The 15,582-nt window shown below is 41.6% G+C and overlaps 1 protein-coding gene across 20 annotated transcripts in view; it reads right to left on the reverse strand.

Moving 5' to 3' along the window:
• The window catches only part of MAP2 (microtubule associated protein 2), a 172,489-nt gene that overhangs the window by 15,635 nt on the left and 141,272 nt on the right, over positions 1–15,582 (reverse strand). For 9 of the 20 annotated variants that reach the window (XM_031064580.1, XM_031064582.1, XM_031064577.1 and 6 more), the window contains 4 exons: positions 10,182–10,243; positions 6,100–6,273; positions 4,556–4,709; positions 2,129–2,472 (listed from right to left, as the gene is read on the reverse strand). In XM_031064580.1, the coding sequence (XP_030920440.1) occupies positions 2,129–2,472; positions 4,556–4,709; positions 6,100–6,273; positions 10,182–10,243 (734 nt within the window). The remainder of the gene's footprint in view (positions 1–2,128; positions 2,473–4,555; positions 4,710–6,099; positions 6,274–10,181; positions 10,244–15,582) is intronic. The other 11 variants (XM_031064587.1, XM_031064584.1, XM_005430187.2 and 8 more) reach the window with 3 other exon arrangements.

Raw genomic sequence — 15,582 nt, forward strand, 5'->3', positions numbered from 1 at the left:
TCTTGCCTGTGGCTGAGATCTTAGGTGTACATTTTAAGATAAAATTAAGAGAAATCTAGGTTAGTTTTATCCTTGGTTGCTGGTCCATGAAGCATTCTAAATACTCAGCCTTGCCAGGAATGAAAATACTCAATTAGTGCACTTCTGTACTCTGATATGGTACCAACCACAACCACAGACTGAATTTCAAAAGGAAAACCAAAAATCTGAACCAAAACAACAGAACAAAAAAAATCAGTCTTTGCATCTGAAACAGATTTCCAACACCCTCTCCCAGCTCTCCATGCTTCCCTTGGGCTGTCTCAGAAATAACAGATGCAAATGGGTTACTTTTGAAAGCACAGCATTTCCTCCCCAGATGATGCAGTGTGAAAATCCATCTGAAGCCCAGCAGACATACCCATGAGCAAATCTCCTCTGAGCTTTGCCAGCAATGATCCATTTCACCATACTGTACCATAAAGAGAAAACCAGACAAGCACCTCCTGGCTGCACCACAGAGCAGAGAAGGCCCACTGCAGAATACCAATTAAAGCATGTTTCAAACCCTCTATTCCTAGGAGGAGCTTAATGCAGTGCAAAGTTAGCTTGTTTCTTCCCCTAAAACCATTCTCTTCACACACCACACTCACACAACCCCCATCAGGTGGAATGATTTCTCTCCTTTTCTTTGTTTCTGTGCCTGGCAAGTCAGAGCTGAAGGAAAATCAGTCTGCTGTCTGATGAGCTTTTGATAAAATTCCAGGCTAAAGCACTGCACCTCTTGATTTATTTAGCATTCAAACAGCCCCAAGAGCTTCTTCAGTTTTGCAACCCAGCCTCTGGCAGTTTCAAAGAGCAGCTTTCTCTAGAACAGCTCGAAGTTAAGAGAAGCCATGCTCAAATATACCACTGGTAAAAGGATAGTCTGTCTCAAAATGACACTTTTGGGCCGCCTATCTGTACTCCTTTAGTGATTTGCATGTTATGTTTATGTACTTAACTTGCCTAAATATATGCTGGGTTTTTCTCTGCTTGTTTTTCCTGTTGCTATCAGCACTTCCAGTTCAGGTTAACAAGAAGCTTTCTGTTTGTTTCATGTATCATCACTAAAAGCAAATAGCAGATAACAGCTCATTTCAGCCAGGGTAATATTGCTACCAGACATTAAAGAACTAAGCAGACACAAGGAAATGAAATTAGCTTTCATGTGCTGCTCTCACAGACCCTCTAAAATTCAACTGCAGAAACTGGAAAAGAATTATCCTAAAACCTCTTGTCTAGACTGAGCAACTATGGCATAAAGGAGACATGAAGGAAAAATTTAGTGAGCTTCTCTTTCCTTAACCCACAGCTCAGTGGCTACATAATACTGGAACTAAAAAATGCTTTAGCTTCAGTGATGTGCAGATTTCCCCTGTAATGCCCACAGCAGTGAAATGCCATCTTGTGCCATCCTGTGCCATCCTTCACTGCTCAAAGACTCTGAGCAGTTCTTTAGAGCTGCTAAGGAAATTTAGCTGTCTAGGCATGGTGACTACAAAGAAACACAATTTGCTGTGGCCTCCTGGTTCTTGTATAATTGTCACAGTCCAGAGAGAATGACAGAGAGGAGGAGGACAGGGTGCCATGGTGCTGGTTTTGGGCCCTAAGTCCAACAGCTGGGCCTGTAAGAGGAATGCTAATCCAGAAGCACAGTCTGAATTTGTGTTGCTGGAGCCCCTGCACACCCATATCTACTACATGATATGGCAAATGGAGTGGAGCTCCCATGCAAAATAATCACACCTGTCAAAATAAAGGCAGGAGCACCTTTGCTGAGGCATTACCTCCTTGACTTTATGAGTAACTGGCTCCTCAAATCCTGGAAAGTACTGAATGTGGTAACTTACCATGAAAATAGATCAACACCTTAGAGATATCTCACTGTTTAAAATATGAGCCTGCTCTTTTTCTCTGGAAGACCTACAGCAGGCACAGTTGAGTTCTGAAGATTGTCCTCTTCTCTGCCATTTAACATCACTTAAACAAACAAGAGATTTGGAGAACACAAGTAGCTTTGTAAGGCAACTCAAAATGTCTTCTATCACAAAGGTGCACACAAAAGAGTAAATAACATATGGGTGAACATTAGGAGTGGAATCCTTACCTGCCCTCCTTTAGGCTGGTATTTGATATTATCTGTTGACCCAATTTTGGACCTGACATTCTTGAGGTCAGGTAGAGGCTGATTAATAACTCGTAGCTGCTTTGGAGTGGCTGGAGATTTAGGAGGAGTGCGAATTATGGCAACTTTTTTCTCAGTAGGTACCAGTATTGCAGATTTGGGGGTCCCAGGAGTGTGGGGAGTTCTGGAGTAACTGGGTGTCCCTGGAGTGCCTGGGGTACGGGAGGCATAGCTTGGTGGTGTCCCTGGAGTGATGGCAGTGGAGCCAGGAGTAGTGGGGGTAGAAGTTCCACTTTTTCCCGTTCTGCTACGAATTGGCTCTGATCCTACATGCAAGAAAAAAAAAACAGCTTTAGAGCCACAGAAGTACAGCTCTTCTTCCCTTTGTACTCCCAAAAGTGCATCCCTGTGTGCCAAGCAAGACACAGCTCTTCAGGCAGCAGCGCTGCTGCTGGAACAGCAGCTGGAATGGATCTCTCTGTGTCTTACTTGGCTAATCAACCTGCCAGGAATTACCTGGCCATGAGAGGTTGAGCTCTCCATTCTGTACCACAGCAGTGCTTCCCACAATACCTCTGCTTCCTGCAAAGCTGCCTAAACAAGGCACATCGTCACATTTATTTCCATTTTGGGCAAAGGACAAGAAGCATCCTTGGAATCCAACCTCTGGGACTTGATCCAACCAATTTCAGTGGATCTGGGCAATAAACTAGAAAGCAGTAAAAATTCTGATGATATTCCTGAAATTAAAAACTGTGAGTGCCTGGCTGGAGCTGTTTCTCATACCACTGCTGGAAAAGTGCAGATGAACCCCAGGTGAGCATTCAACTGATGCACAAGCTATGGCTCTGTTGTGTGGATGGGTAGATGTCCTCACATTCAATTGCTGTTTTTCATTAGTGCTGTGAAAGAAAACCATTACCACAGGCAACCTTGATAAAAAGTCACATTCTACTTACATTTGCATGCAAGTAAAAAAACCTCAACTCTATCATTTTGTAGCAGCTCCATTCAGTGTTTATGGCATTGTCAGTTCTTTTCACTGGGCACAAGGATCAGTCTAGCTGTGCTTTCTGCCACCAGCTCTGCTTCTAACTCTCAAACATAAATAAACAGAAGCTGAGATATCTCCAAAGTAAAATTTTGCTGAGAATACTTATGGAGAGAAAGATCAAGGTAACTCTCAAATCCTGGGAGCCCCCATGCCAAATGGGTGCATGTATGTTTTCCCTCTTCAAATGTTCAGAAATTATAAATCCAATGGGTCCCTCAAAACCATCCAGAGGGACTAAACACATCCTTATTTTAAGTATTACCATTCTGTTTGTGCAACGATGGTGGCCCAAACCCAATGCACTCCTGTCTCTGGGGCTCAGGAGACACTCCTTGCTCTACATGATTCATTAAGCAGACTGAACATACTCCACTCACCTCCCATTTCCCTGAATGGGTTTCCTTCTTTCCAAACCAACCCTGAAGCTTCTCACTATACCATCTGAAACAGCAAGTGAATTTTTTTTCCCCACCTCCTCTTTGCAGGTCTGGTGTGTTTACTTTTCATTCCTCAGCCCTTCACCACCTGCCAAACACTTAATGGCCTCTCACTCCTGGTCAGGAGAATGGGCTGGCTGCTGTGGCAGCTGGAGGTCACTCTGCTTTCAAAGGGTCTCTGTTTCACCTTTGGTGCATCACTTATGACTATTTTTGCAGAATTTAATCATCTACTTTCCTTAAGATGTCTTAAAAAGGGCTGAGATTGGTTTCTAAAGAGAGAAGACAGAAACTCCTATTGGAAAGCAGGAAGCCACATGTAGATTCTAAGGCCTGGCTAAAAGTTCTGGGGTTATTTAGTAAATTGTCTTTGTCCTGTAATTTATTTTGGTTTGTGATTTGATAACTTTGGTCCTCATAAAAGGAACCTAGCTGGTTCGCTGCCCCCAGTGAGTCATCCTGCTACTTAACATCTCAATTCTCAGCAGAAATTTTACCCTAGGAGTAGAGCACAGGGAGATAATTACTGGGAAGCAGCAAATAAATGACTCTAACTATCAGGTTCACTTTTCCAAGACCCATCAGAATATTTCAGGTTGTCTGCTTCAGCTTTGACTCATTATTTCTTGCTGCTATTTGTAAATGCTCTGTGCTAAACACCTCACCCAGCTCTGAGCTCCCTGCAAAGGCATTTTCTAATATCAGCAATTAGTCTGGGCAGCAGACCTTGCTCTGGGCACTGCAGGTGCATCCTGTCCCTGGTTTCAGGCACTTGGCATGTGAACAAAACCAGTTCTACAGCACACCCCAAACCCACTCCTCTCTGTCCAAGGCTGTGCAATGTGACAAATCTAATGAGGATGGAGACAACCACAGAGGCAGAAGAAGGTTAACATGCAGAATAAAGAGACAACTCACGGGTAGTCCGCCGTACTGAGGAGGAGAGAGAAGATGTGAGGGACAGGGAGTTCTCCTCTCTGTCTCTGTCTCCTGAAACACCTCGCCGAGGAGGAAGGATGGAGGAAGGCCTTGGCAGAGATGAACGCTTCTCAGGGCTCTTGCTTACTCCATCCTACAGCAGCACAACAACAAAGGAAGGTTTAGTTTGCAAAACTCACTCTTTAGGCTATGATTTCTTGTATCTACACACAGAGGGGGAAACCTAATCCTGTGGGCCCAGTTTGCTCCTGACACAGGAACCTGCAGGGATCAGTTACCCTCCATGCTCTGCTTTAGCTCCCTGGTGCTTCTTTATTGCATCCAAACATCTTCTGATGACCATCCTGAGACATCTACAGATATTCTTGGATCTAAATATGGATGGATCCCACAGTTGGGTCTTACTAAGGAAAAAAAGTAGGGTTTTAAAGTGCAAATTGAAAGTAAAAGAACTCTCTAGAGCTCAAGTGTGAAATTCCTATGTGAATTTACCTGCAAAGTAACTGCACCACTGGTGTCCAGACACTAGATTGGTAGATATTGTGTGATTTTTCTATATTCAAACACTATATTGTAAATTTCTTATGGAGATAAATTTTTAGCTTCAGGTTTTGTTGGTTTTTTTCTTTTTTTTCCCCTGAGTGTGGGATTATAAATCCTGTTGTTTTAATTCCTTCTATAATAAAATGTTTACTTTTTGAAATCAGTGCATACCTTCTCTTTACCAGAGTAAAGTAAACCCCTCTTTACCATTAAGGCAATGGACATGTATGTTAGAATATTTTTGAGCTTATGGGATGTGCAGCCAAAGACAGACCAGCATAAGCAGACATTCTTCCTAAGGACAAATGATGATAGTCCCAAACAGTAAAAGACACACCAAGTATGGCATTAAACAAAAAATGTAAGTCAATGGCAAAACCAATTTTTAAATGGGGATAGTTAACTCACCATAATGTACATTTGAAACACAAGTTAAATGTAAACATGGAGAAGCTGGAATGGATTGCCAATCATCTTTTTAAATTTATACTGAAACTTCTTCACAAAGTCCTATGCATTGACTAAATTTGGTCCTTGAGCATTTGGATTCTGCCCTATTCTATCCCCTGCTGCTGGTAATTACAATTGTACCCTCCTATGCTGGATGCTGAATTTGATTTCAAAAAATATTAACAGGTCAAAAATTACATTTTTTTAAACTTGAATGGCAAATTAGTCCTGGTGCTCTTTACCACCTACCCACCTGCAAATGGCTGTAACTTCTTGGCAGTTAATGAAGTAGCATCCATATGATCAACAGAAAGAAGGTATGTCTTCTAGTTATAACTTCACTTACATTTCCTGTGGAGTATCTCTATTTTTATCCATCCTGTAGCCTGCTAATCAGTTTTCCTGCCACTGGATGTAAGTAATCCCACAGGAGCTTCACTGAGAATTACTCAAATTCAGTGGGTAGATAATGTGTTTCATGAAGTTCACCTGTGCATCTCTGACTCTCTCCACCAACTCTGCTACCTTACCTTAGCATCTGATTTTGAGTCTCTTGGGCCTGCAGAGGAGGGCCGAACAAAAAAACTGTCTGTATCCAGACATGTGGCCCTTTTAGTGGTTAATGAGCAAGCTGAGCTGGGTCTTGGAGGAAGCAATGACTTTGCTCTAGACTTTGAGGCAGGAATCTTTGACAAAGAGGCAGTCTAGTCATGAAAAAACAAACAAAACACAACATGAAGCTGGACAAAATGAAAACACATGCAACATGGAATAAAAAAAAAAAAAAAAAAAAAAGCTGGACAAAATGAAAACACATGCAACATGGACCAAAAAAAAAAAAAAAAAAAAAGCCAAGCTATGAATAATACTTTTCCTGTGTCTGGTAATGGTCTATGCAGATGTGACAATCATGGAAGTTTCAGTTTGTGTTGTTTGACTGAAACCACCTTGGTCTGGACAGAGTTACCAATTCTAGGAATCTGCCTTTTTCTGCAGATGATATTTGGGTCTTGTGTTATTAACTGGTGCCAGGTGTGGCATTTAACTGGTACAACTGCTGCATTAGAAGCAAGTGCAAAGCTACAGGAGCACCAAGGGACTCCAGCCCTTTAAAGTCAAAATATATCCCTCCAGGCTAAAATCAAGAATTAAACAGTGGGAATCTTAGAAGCAAAGTTACACCAGTATTCCCACAACAGCAGGAGGACAACATTAATTCCTTCTTTTGCCACTGTGTACAGACAAAATCTCCAACATATCCCAGATACTGCTCGGTGCATTTGGTGTCACTCCATAGAAATTCATAAATTTATATTGGCAGTATGGAGTCCTGGGATGAGGAGAGCATCCGGTAGGTTGAAAGGCTGACATGGTATGTTATTGTGAACAAATTCTTGTTTGATACCAAATAATGAAAATATCCCATTGAAAGAACAATTAAACACCAACAGGACAGACAGAAAAATCTTTGTTAATACTTAGGAGCATCTTACTGCTTTACAAAAACCAATCTCCTTGAAACAGAATAGGGCTACTTGCTTAAGAAACATCTTTTTTTTTTTCCCACAGGTATAACTGATGTTACAAAGAGCAGTTGCAAAGGTGTTACCTTGGTAGTCCTTATCCTCTCTGTAGTCATACTTGCATGAAATTACTCACAGGAACAATCCCAATGGGCCTGTCCTCCTGGGATTTGCACTGAACTTTAGCACTGAACTTGGCATTTGATCTCAATCAATCCCCTAGACTTTCCCATTGTTCAGAAAAGGTACATGAGCTACTTTTAAGTTGTCTTGTTAGAAAATGAGAAAAGAATGGGCTGTCCAGCTCTGACAGGCCTCTGGCTTAGGCTATATGCTCAGCCTATGGAAAACTGAGGCTGGTGTGCTGAATGTCATCTGTGACATCACCCATGTGAGTAAGAGCTGCAGAACTGTGTATCAAGCAATTCCAGTCCCACAGTACAGCTGAGAGGAGGTCTCTTGGATGCCATCCTCCAGACCAAGCAGCAAGACAAGAAATTAGGATGGAAGTGCTTTACTAGCAAGAACATATTCCCATAATGAGTTTTGCAGCATATTTATGCCTCTTTCTTTTTTAATACTTATTTGCTGTTTGAGAACAAACAGAAGAAAACCAGTGAAGAATTATTTTACACAGAAACTACAGAATATGTGTTTCTGTGAAATCAAAGGCTTTTCCAGACTTTGACTGGTTTGTCATAGTTTAGTTTATGGGTCTCACCCATTTGTGAAACTTTGGATCATGTTTAGAAATTCATGAAGGTATTTATTGATACTGAAACTCTGTGGAAGCAGGGTATTTATGTTGGGTGGCCCCAAGAAGCAGACATTCTGCAAGCACCTTTCACTTGGCTTTCTGAACTAGAGATATAACTAAGCACACATTGCTTGAGGCCCAAATCTTCATTCTGTGGTTTTCACAATTTTCAACTTGCATGCAAGGAATTACCCCTATAATGAGACTGATAAACTCTTGTAGATTAAGGTTCTAGTCACAGTGCAAAGACTTTTCACTCATATGGCTCAGTGTCTGCTGTAAATTCATGTATCTAATGTGGATGCTAAAGATGGACAACAATGAGATCTGTTAATGGAACAGATGGGGAAAAGGCATGGCCTTGAGCTACTGCACAGCTCTGGTTATCACAGTCTACAGTCTCTCCATGTTACTTAGGTAACAAGGCACTTTTTAGCATCAGGAATAGCAGCAGAATCTGCCCAGAGCTGGTTAAGCAAGCAAAGAAGCTGTGTCTCAATCCCTGCAGGAAAACTCAGTCTCTGTTAGCAATACTTCACCTCTGACCTCTGTTTTAATTTATGCTGCTGGAAGAGTCAGCTGTCCAGAGCACAAAGATCTATGTGACCCTCAGGGATTGCTGAAGTGGGGATGCAGAACTCTCATTTTATTCCAAGGTGTTCCTAACACATGGCACCTGTTTTCATCACCTCACTGTGAACTGCAGGTACACAGCTGCTTCCAGCAGATGGAACTGTTTAGCTTTTCCTGAACTTGTCCTGTGTAAACTGCAGTCTGAACATGAATAACAAAACTGACCAGGCTGGATGATCTAACATTACCAGTGGAGAGGAAAAGGCTGCACTTGAAGGACATAAAAGCTGAAAACCACAAAGAAACAAAACGACAAAAACAGGGAGAGCTCTTTATAAAAGCAGAGGCAAAGGCAAGGCACAGAAGAGAAAATGTCCAAGAGGTGTGTGTGTGGCAACCAGAGAGACAAGGCAACAGAGAGAGAAAGTAAGCAGGGGACAGCTTTCTAATGTGTGCTATAAAATAAGGGGTAGGGATAGGAAAGGTAGAAAGATAATTTCACAGAATGATTTTGCAGTGCTTGTACTAGAGCACTCCATAAGCATTGAAAATGGGCAAGTATTGGCTTCTCTTGTGCAAGTGATGATGGTCTGTCAAGAAAAGACAGTAATAAAACACGCTCAGACTCAGCCCACAAACCTGCCCGGATCTTAGTCACTTGTAAAGAAGCTCTAATAGTTTCCCAGTTCTGAGCTGGAATGGGTCAGACCTGAAAAACCATGGTTCCTCCAAAGCCTCTAAAAGTGCTCTCAGCACTACCAGTTTCTTACAATTCATAAACAGTGTGTAGCACTTCATGTGACACAGCTTTTTGATTCCCAAAAAACCGAGAGTCTGGTTTAAAAAATAAAAGAAATCACGCATGGAATATACTAGGAAATATATTAGGAAATTTAGAAAAATTCTAAAGAAATTTTTAATTGTTAATGCTGGGGGATGGTCCTGCTCAGGGCCAGGAGTTGGACTTGATCCTGATGGTCTCTTCCAACTCAAAATATTCTATGATTTATGATAACCAAATGTGCTGCAGCTGTGAATTAGCATGTGTCACTGTCATAGCTAAAATAATCGCATAGGGGAGAGTGAGTGGAGGTTGGTTTCCTAGGGATTTTGGAGAGATGGGACAGAAAGTGCAGGGTCAGCAAGGAGCAAGGGAGTCTTTGCTTTAGAGAGTCAGACACAGGAAGCAGAAAAGGCTGTAGAGCAGCTGAAGGCAAGACAAGGCAAGGTTGTAATCTGACAGATTATAGCACAGACAGTGGCCCAGAAGTGGTCATTGAAAGCAGTAAATGTAAATTCTTCTGGCCAGTAACTCCTACACAGGCATGGCCCCTGCAGAACACTGGGCTGTGGAATGGCACACCAGGAGACACCCAGCAGTCCTGCGGGACGGCTTCTGCCTTCTGTGGTTTTGGAAAACCCAGCAGTCCAGCAAGGTGACAATGCAAACTGGGTGCTGGAGGAAGGGCCAGGATATGCAGTTTATCCCACAGAATGGCCTGGCTCAAAATGCTACCCAGACTTCAAGTCCTGCAGTTTGGAGTCTGTGTGCCCTCTGCAAACTGTCACCATCTACCACTTGAGAAGAGACTTCTAGGGTTATTCAGGAAAGGTGGTTTTCATTATCCTTTTAAATGAATAATGAATATGGCGAACAAATTTTAAATGGAACACACAATTACTTACTGAATTAAGACAAAAATGTGAAATAAGGGCAAAAGGAGATTATAAAGATGAACAATAAGATTATTTTACTCACTGAGAGTTTTTCCTTTGCTTGTTTAAATACAGCAGGAGCCTGGTTTGTTTCACCACCTGCTGCTGAGAAATCCAAAGAAAGACTTGATAGTTAAAGACAGTAATAATAAGCATTTCCATTCAGTACACTTGTTAGACCAATTAAATGCCTTGAACTACTGTGCAAAGCAAGTACTTTGTGAAATACCCTGAACTGTATGCAGACATTTACTTGCCTTAAAAATTTTCTGCATTCATCTTACTTGAGGTAAAATGGTATTCTATGTGTTTTGAACAAAATGAAATGTTGTGTTCATGTTCCTAAAAGTCTATAAGTGAAAAGAAAAAAGTTCCAGAAATAGTTGACAAATATAAGAGTTTCTGTTCAATCCTCAGAAAACTTGGCATTCTGATTTTCAGGACTGTCGTCTAAAAATCAAGCTCCTTTAAATCACCCACAAATTAAAATGTTAAGAGAGGCCTCTATAGTCACCACTTTCCAAATATTAGCCAACATTCATAATGGATAGAGAGAGATTCACTGTTGAATTTTCATCCTAGTTGTCTCAACAAGGTCAGTGTATCATGGTCAACTAAGCTTTCAAGAATTTAGAAATTCAAGGTTTATCTGGGACATCAAGAATGCTAACTGAGTATTTCATTTATTTGATACATGGTTGGAGGTAAGATGTTTCTCTCGGACTTCAAATCCATCCACACTGGTTTTTGAATGGGGCAGCTTTTTGGAAAGCAGGTTATTAGCTTCCCCCTAAGGCTCCTGCTTAGGAAGTGATGTGCCACTTAACAACTAACATGAAATCTCTTGGCACCTGTGCCAGGATGCCCTTGGTAAAAACAGAAGTAGGACAACAATCACAAATGACAACCTTCTGCTACAAACCCAACTGTTTTCCAACTTTAATCCTAATTCCTCATACAGCAAAGGTCAGGTTAATTTTTCCCTTCTCTTATGCAGCTCCAGGTGTGGTGAGGTTATCCCTGGTTTTCTGTCACACTACCCACTCTAGTCCAAGGTGTAGGAGAGAGAATTTGTGAGGAGGAAAAGAAATGTAACTGCCTACTTCAGTTCTTCTGAATTTTTAAGAGAGGTGAGTACAGCAGAGCTTTTCTGTGTCACACTTCACCACAGCTGTTACTGCTGGTTTGGGTCTGGTTTCCATCTCTTCTAGATAACCACAAACGGCTTCTTTCCTCCTTCCCTCAGCATTCAACCCTAACCAGTCACCACTGGGAGCTGGAAAAAAAGCTGTGTCACTTGTGCCAGTGTGCCCTGGTAACAACCACAACTCCTCCATCTGAACACAAGATTTCTACAGGCCCTACAAACATGTTTCAGCTCAGGGGGCGACCCCAGAACTGAAAACAAGAAACAGAAACATATCATGGCCAGGTCATTGTCCTGGCCTTGCCTCCAAAAACACTCCTCTGATAACACACCTGCAGGAGCATCTCACAGCCACCAACAAAACCCAGGCCAGGCTGGGGGTTTCACTCATGGAACTACACCAGCCAAGGCAAAGACTTCCCAACTCTCTCATCAGGGTTGGCCTTGCAATTTCTTTTTTGAATGGCAATGACAAGTCTCTCAAAAACCAGTCCCTGCCGCATAGATATGGTGCTGTAAGTTGCTGGTACTTTCCAGTGCTTACCAGTGATGTAGGAATTTTTTTTTTTGGGGTATTGAGAGGCATTAAGGGGAAAATGTACTTTTCTGGGCCACTGTGCAAAACATAAGAGCAGACATTAATTTCTTTTGGTAGACATTTGTATCTTATGACTGGACATGTTTCATTTTGAAATCATGGTAAATGCAGTGTGGAGAGTTTAACTGACTGCAACACATTCAAACTTTTGGGGGGCTTCATTACCCAGGCATCACTAAAGCTGACAAGACTTCTCCAAACAGGATGCACTGACAGTCAAAACTGGCTTCAAGAAATGGTGCTATATTTCACATAAAAAGAAAATGGGAGAGAGACAATGTCCCTCTAGATTCCCGATCCTGGAGAGACCTGCATGACACAATCAAGCTCAGGGATTTGTAAGATAACATTTGACCATCTGCACTCTTAGAATATCACACAGCATTGCAGTCTTTCTCACGGTTGCCCCCCAGGTCCCATCAGGAAGCATAAAAATGGGAGGTAGAAGAAAATAAGGCATACTGTAAGTTTTCCAGCAACAGTGAGTGTGCTGAAACGTTCTAAGAAATATTTTTGGTCACTTTCTGGCATGGTTTCAGCTCCTCTGCTTTAGAGCTCAAAGTTCAAGCCACAGTTCTGAAAGTTTTATGATCAGTTTGGGTCCATCATTTTGGTTGCTTTCCACCTCAGGACTTAAACAGGGGATGACTTAAGCAAGGGAGGTAGTTTTTGTATTATATTTCTCACTTTGTCTACATCTTTGAATACATCTGCTTCACTGTGCATTGCAGTGAGAGAGAAAAACCTCTGAGATTTGGCACAGCAGCACAAGTTTCAGGCACAGGGCAGATTTTATCCAAGCCCACTGGTATGACTCAGTTCTTTTTGGGTTCCTAAGAGTCAGAACAGTTCTGAGGAGGTAGTGGTAGAGTCAGTAGCCTGTGGTCAGAGCTGTCATGCCCTGGTAGCTGAGGGCATGACAGCTCTGACCACACAGCTGTACAAGTGTAGATGAGGTTGAGAGCACTATAAAGCCAATGCCTTTCCCCCACCCATGTCCACAGCTTATTGAATCTCCTGGGGCTTTTGAAAGAACATGTGAATTATGGGTTGTAACTTCTGAGCTATCAAGCTGTACTTCAGCAAGCAGCAAGAGGTAGCAAGAGGAAATGTTTTAACTCTGTTTTAAAATTCCTCCCTTTTGGGTAGTTCTGGTTCAGAGTGCAAGTTAGGACAGCCCAGAGACTGCAAACTGAGGAGGAGCCATCAGTGCAACGCAGAGGGGACTGAAGCAGCCTTTCCTTTCCTTTTATTTCTCCTGAGAGGGGGAAGTAAAAGGATGAGATTCTGTCACAGGAGCAAGGGAATGGGATCATTAGTTCTGGTGTCCCAATGGAACACAATCCACACTTCATACAGCAGAGGTATGATACCAAACCTGCTCTTAACCATCCTTTTACTGCATTTTCACTGCTCACACCTCCTTGCTGGGGCTGGTCAGCATTCACCACAAGAGGGATTGGTGCAAAACTGCAGGGGAATGACTGCCTAGGGACACTTTTGGTATTGCTCTGCTTAACCACATGATGGGTAATGAATCTTCCTGTTAATTTCTAAGCTGTGAAAAGATGCCTGTGCACTTGTGCATTGCTGTGCCTGGCTCTTCTCTTATTAGCCCTAATTCCAAACAACCACACTACAGCACGTGGCCATGTTACATGACAGAAAATCTGGCCTCTTTTAGCAGTTTTTTTTTAAGATCACAATGAAAGTCAAGATGTTCATCCTTCCACCTGGAACCCACAGGAACCATGAATAATATGTGAAAATGCTGGAAGAGTTATTTTGGTCCTCTAAACAATGATAGACCTATGAAGTCGTAACAGGAATCATTTCTTTCTTCCTTTCATCTTCCTCTACCAAATATTAAGATTTTTGCTTGGAATGCATTTCGCAGTGTGAGCCCAGATTTCTTCTCTCTCAGTTCCATGCTGCATGTGGCTGGATTCTCCCTGTGGATTTTGACTGTACAGCATAAACATCAGTGACAGACTGGGAATTGTCAATGCAGATAACATCAATAAACAAAATATAAGTCTGAAATACTTCTTATTATGCACGAGAGTAAAAAAGCAGAATGATGGAAATGCATACCATGGTTTAAGTTGCCAACATTTTCCCACCAGAAAAAAAATAAAGCATAATTTAAAAAAAAATTAAAAATAAACCAAAAAAATCATCCACAAATTAAAGATGAGTAGAGATTCCTAGAACACCACACTCTAAGCACAATGCCAAGTTACAACCACAGCACCTGGAGGCCCAAGCAATGACAAGCATTCATGATCTGGCCTCCATCAAACAAACAAACAAACAAACACCAGGAAAGAAAGAAAGAATAAAAGAAAAATGGTACAAAACACTAAAAAAGGAATACTATTTGTGAAGATTGACACTCTTGGAAGAAAAAAAAAATAGAGAAGCTGCTAGAGCTATGAGATTTACAAAGAAAATGTCTATGTTTGCCAGCCACATTGCATAACTGAACAGAACGCAGTCACCTGTCTGCTTCCGTTTAACACAGGAGAGATGAGTTGGTCTAGTATATTTGATAGCAGGTTTTAAAATTATTTTCCTGGAGGGAGAGTGGCCCTGAACTTCAGTTTTTTTAGCAAGTTCAGCTTTCTTATACACTGCTATGGACAAAAAGAACACAAAAACACAGAATCAGAAAAAAACCCAGCAAACCATTTCATATGATCAATATGTCAAGTGTCAGGCCCACTGCCCCACAACTCCAACCCAAAGCATTGCTTCTTCCAAGGGGAACAAATCCTACGCTGGAAGAGGGGGAGCACTGGTGCATTGGCTCAGATGCATTACCCAATAATCAGTAGGGATGTCCACAATGAAATAGGACCAGTGGAGCAGTGAGCCTTGGACATGGCTTCTCACATAGTTGTACAATATCTCATTATAAAACTCTACCGTTAATAATGCCACGGTGCACATAATCTACAGCAGAGTAACCAGACAGTACTGTAAAACAGTAAGAAAATTTAAAAAAATTGTAATAGGAGTGTGAAATGAACCTTTTTTCCTTCTCACTTCATCTCTGGAGAGTGTGCTAGGTTCCTTTTTAGCTATTTTCCTTTCAGGAGTAGAAATCCTGCCTCTCCCAGTTTTAAAAGGTTTCTCTTTTTTATGCTTATCAAGAGATGATCTTCGCATTTCTCTCTCTGCTTTCTCCTCTTTAGGAACAGTCTCTAACTGTTCAGTCATGATGCTCCTATCATCATCTGTAGGATCAGAGCAAATTACAACAACAAACAAAAGATTAGTAACAAATGTTAACAATACTTCAGAGGAGCAGGGAAAAAATAGTTGAAGTCAGAGCAGACGATTAATTTTAAAAAAGCAAACTATTTTTATCATTTTTCTGAAACATGCTGAGATTACTATTATAACTGTAGTAATTTTGCTTTTCAATCATTATGATTTGGAAGCAAAAATATTCAACAGACAAAACAGAAAAGATAATGCACACCTTGAGTGTCTGCCCAGAGACTGTCTGTGTCCATGATGGAGTCATCAATTGTTGTTTCATCTTTGTAATCATCACACGTCTCTGTTTTGTAGTTAGTGAGCAGGATTTCTTCTCTCTGGGGTGAAGCAGGAGCCTCTCGGGAGCCTTCCTTGGGCTCAAGTTCCACTTCTTCAACATCCAGCTCCTCCTCAGCCTGGGAGTCTCCTGTTTCA

Source organism: Geospiza fortis, unplaced genomic scaffold (genome assembly GCF_000277835.1).
Source record: "Geospiza fortis unplaced genomic scaffold, GeoFor_1.0 scaffold706, whole genome shotgun sequence".
Classification (NCBI taxonomy): domain Eukaryota; kingdom Metazoa; phylum Chordata; class Aves; order Passeriformes; family Thraupidae; genus Geospiza; species Geospiza fortis.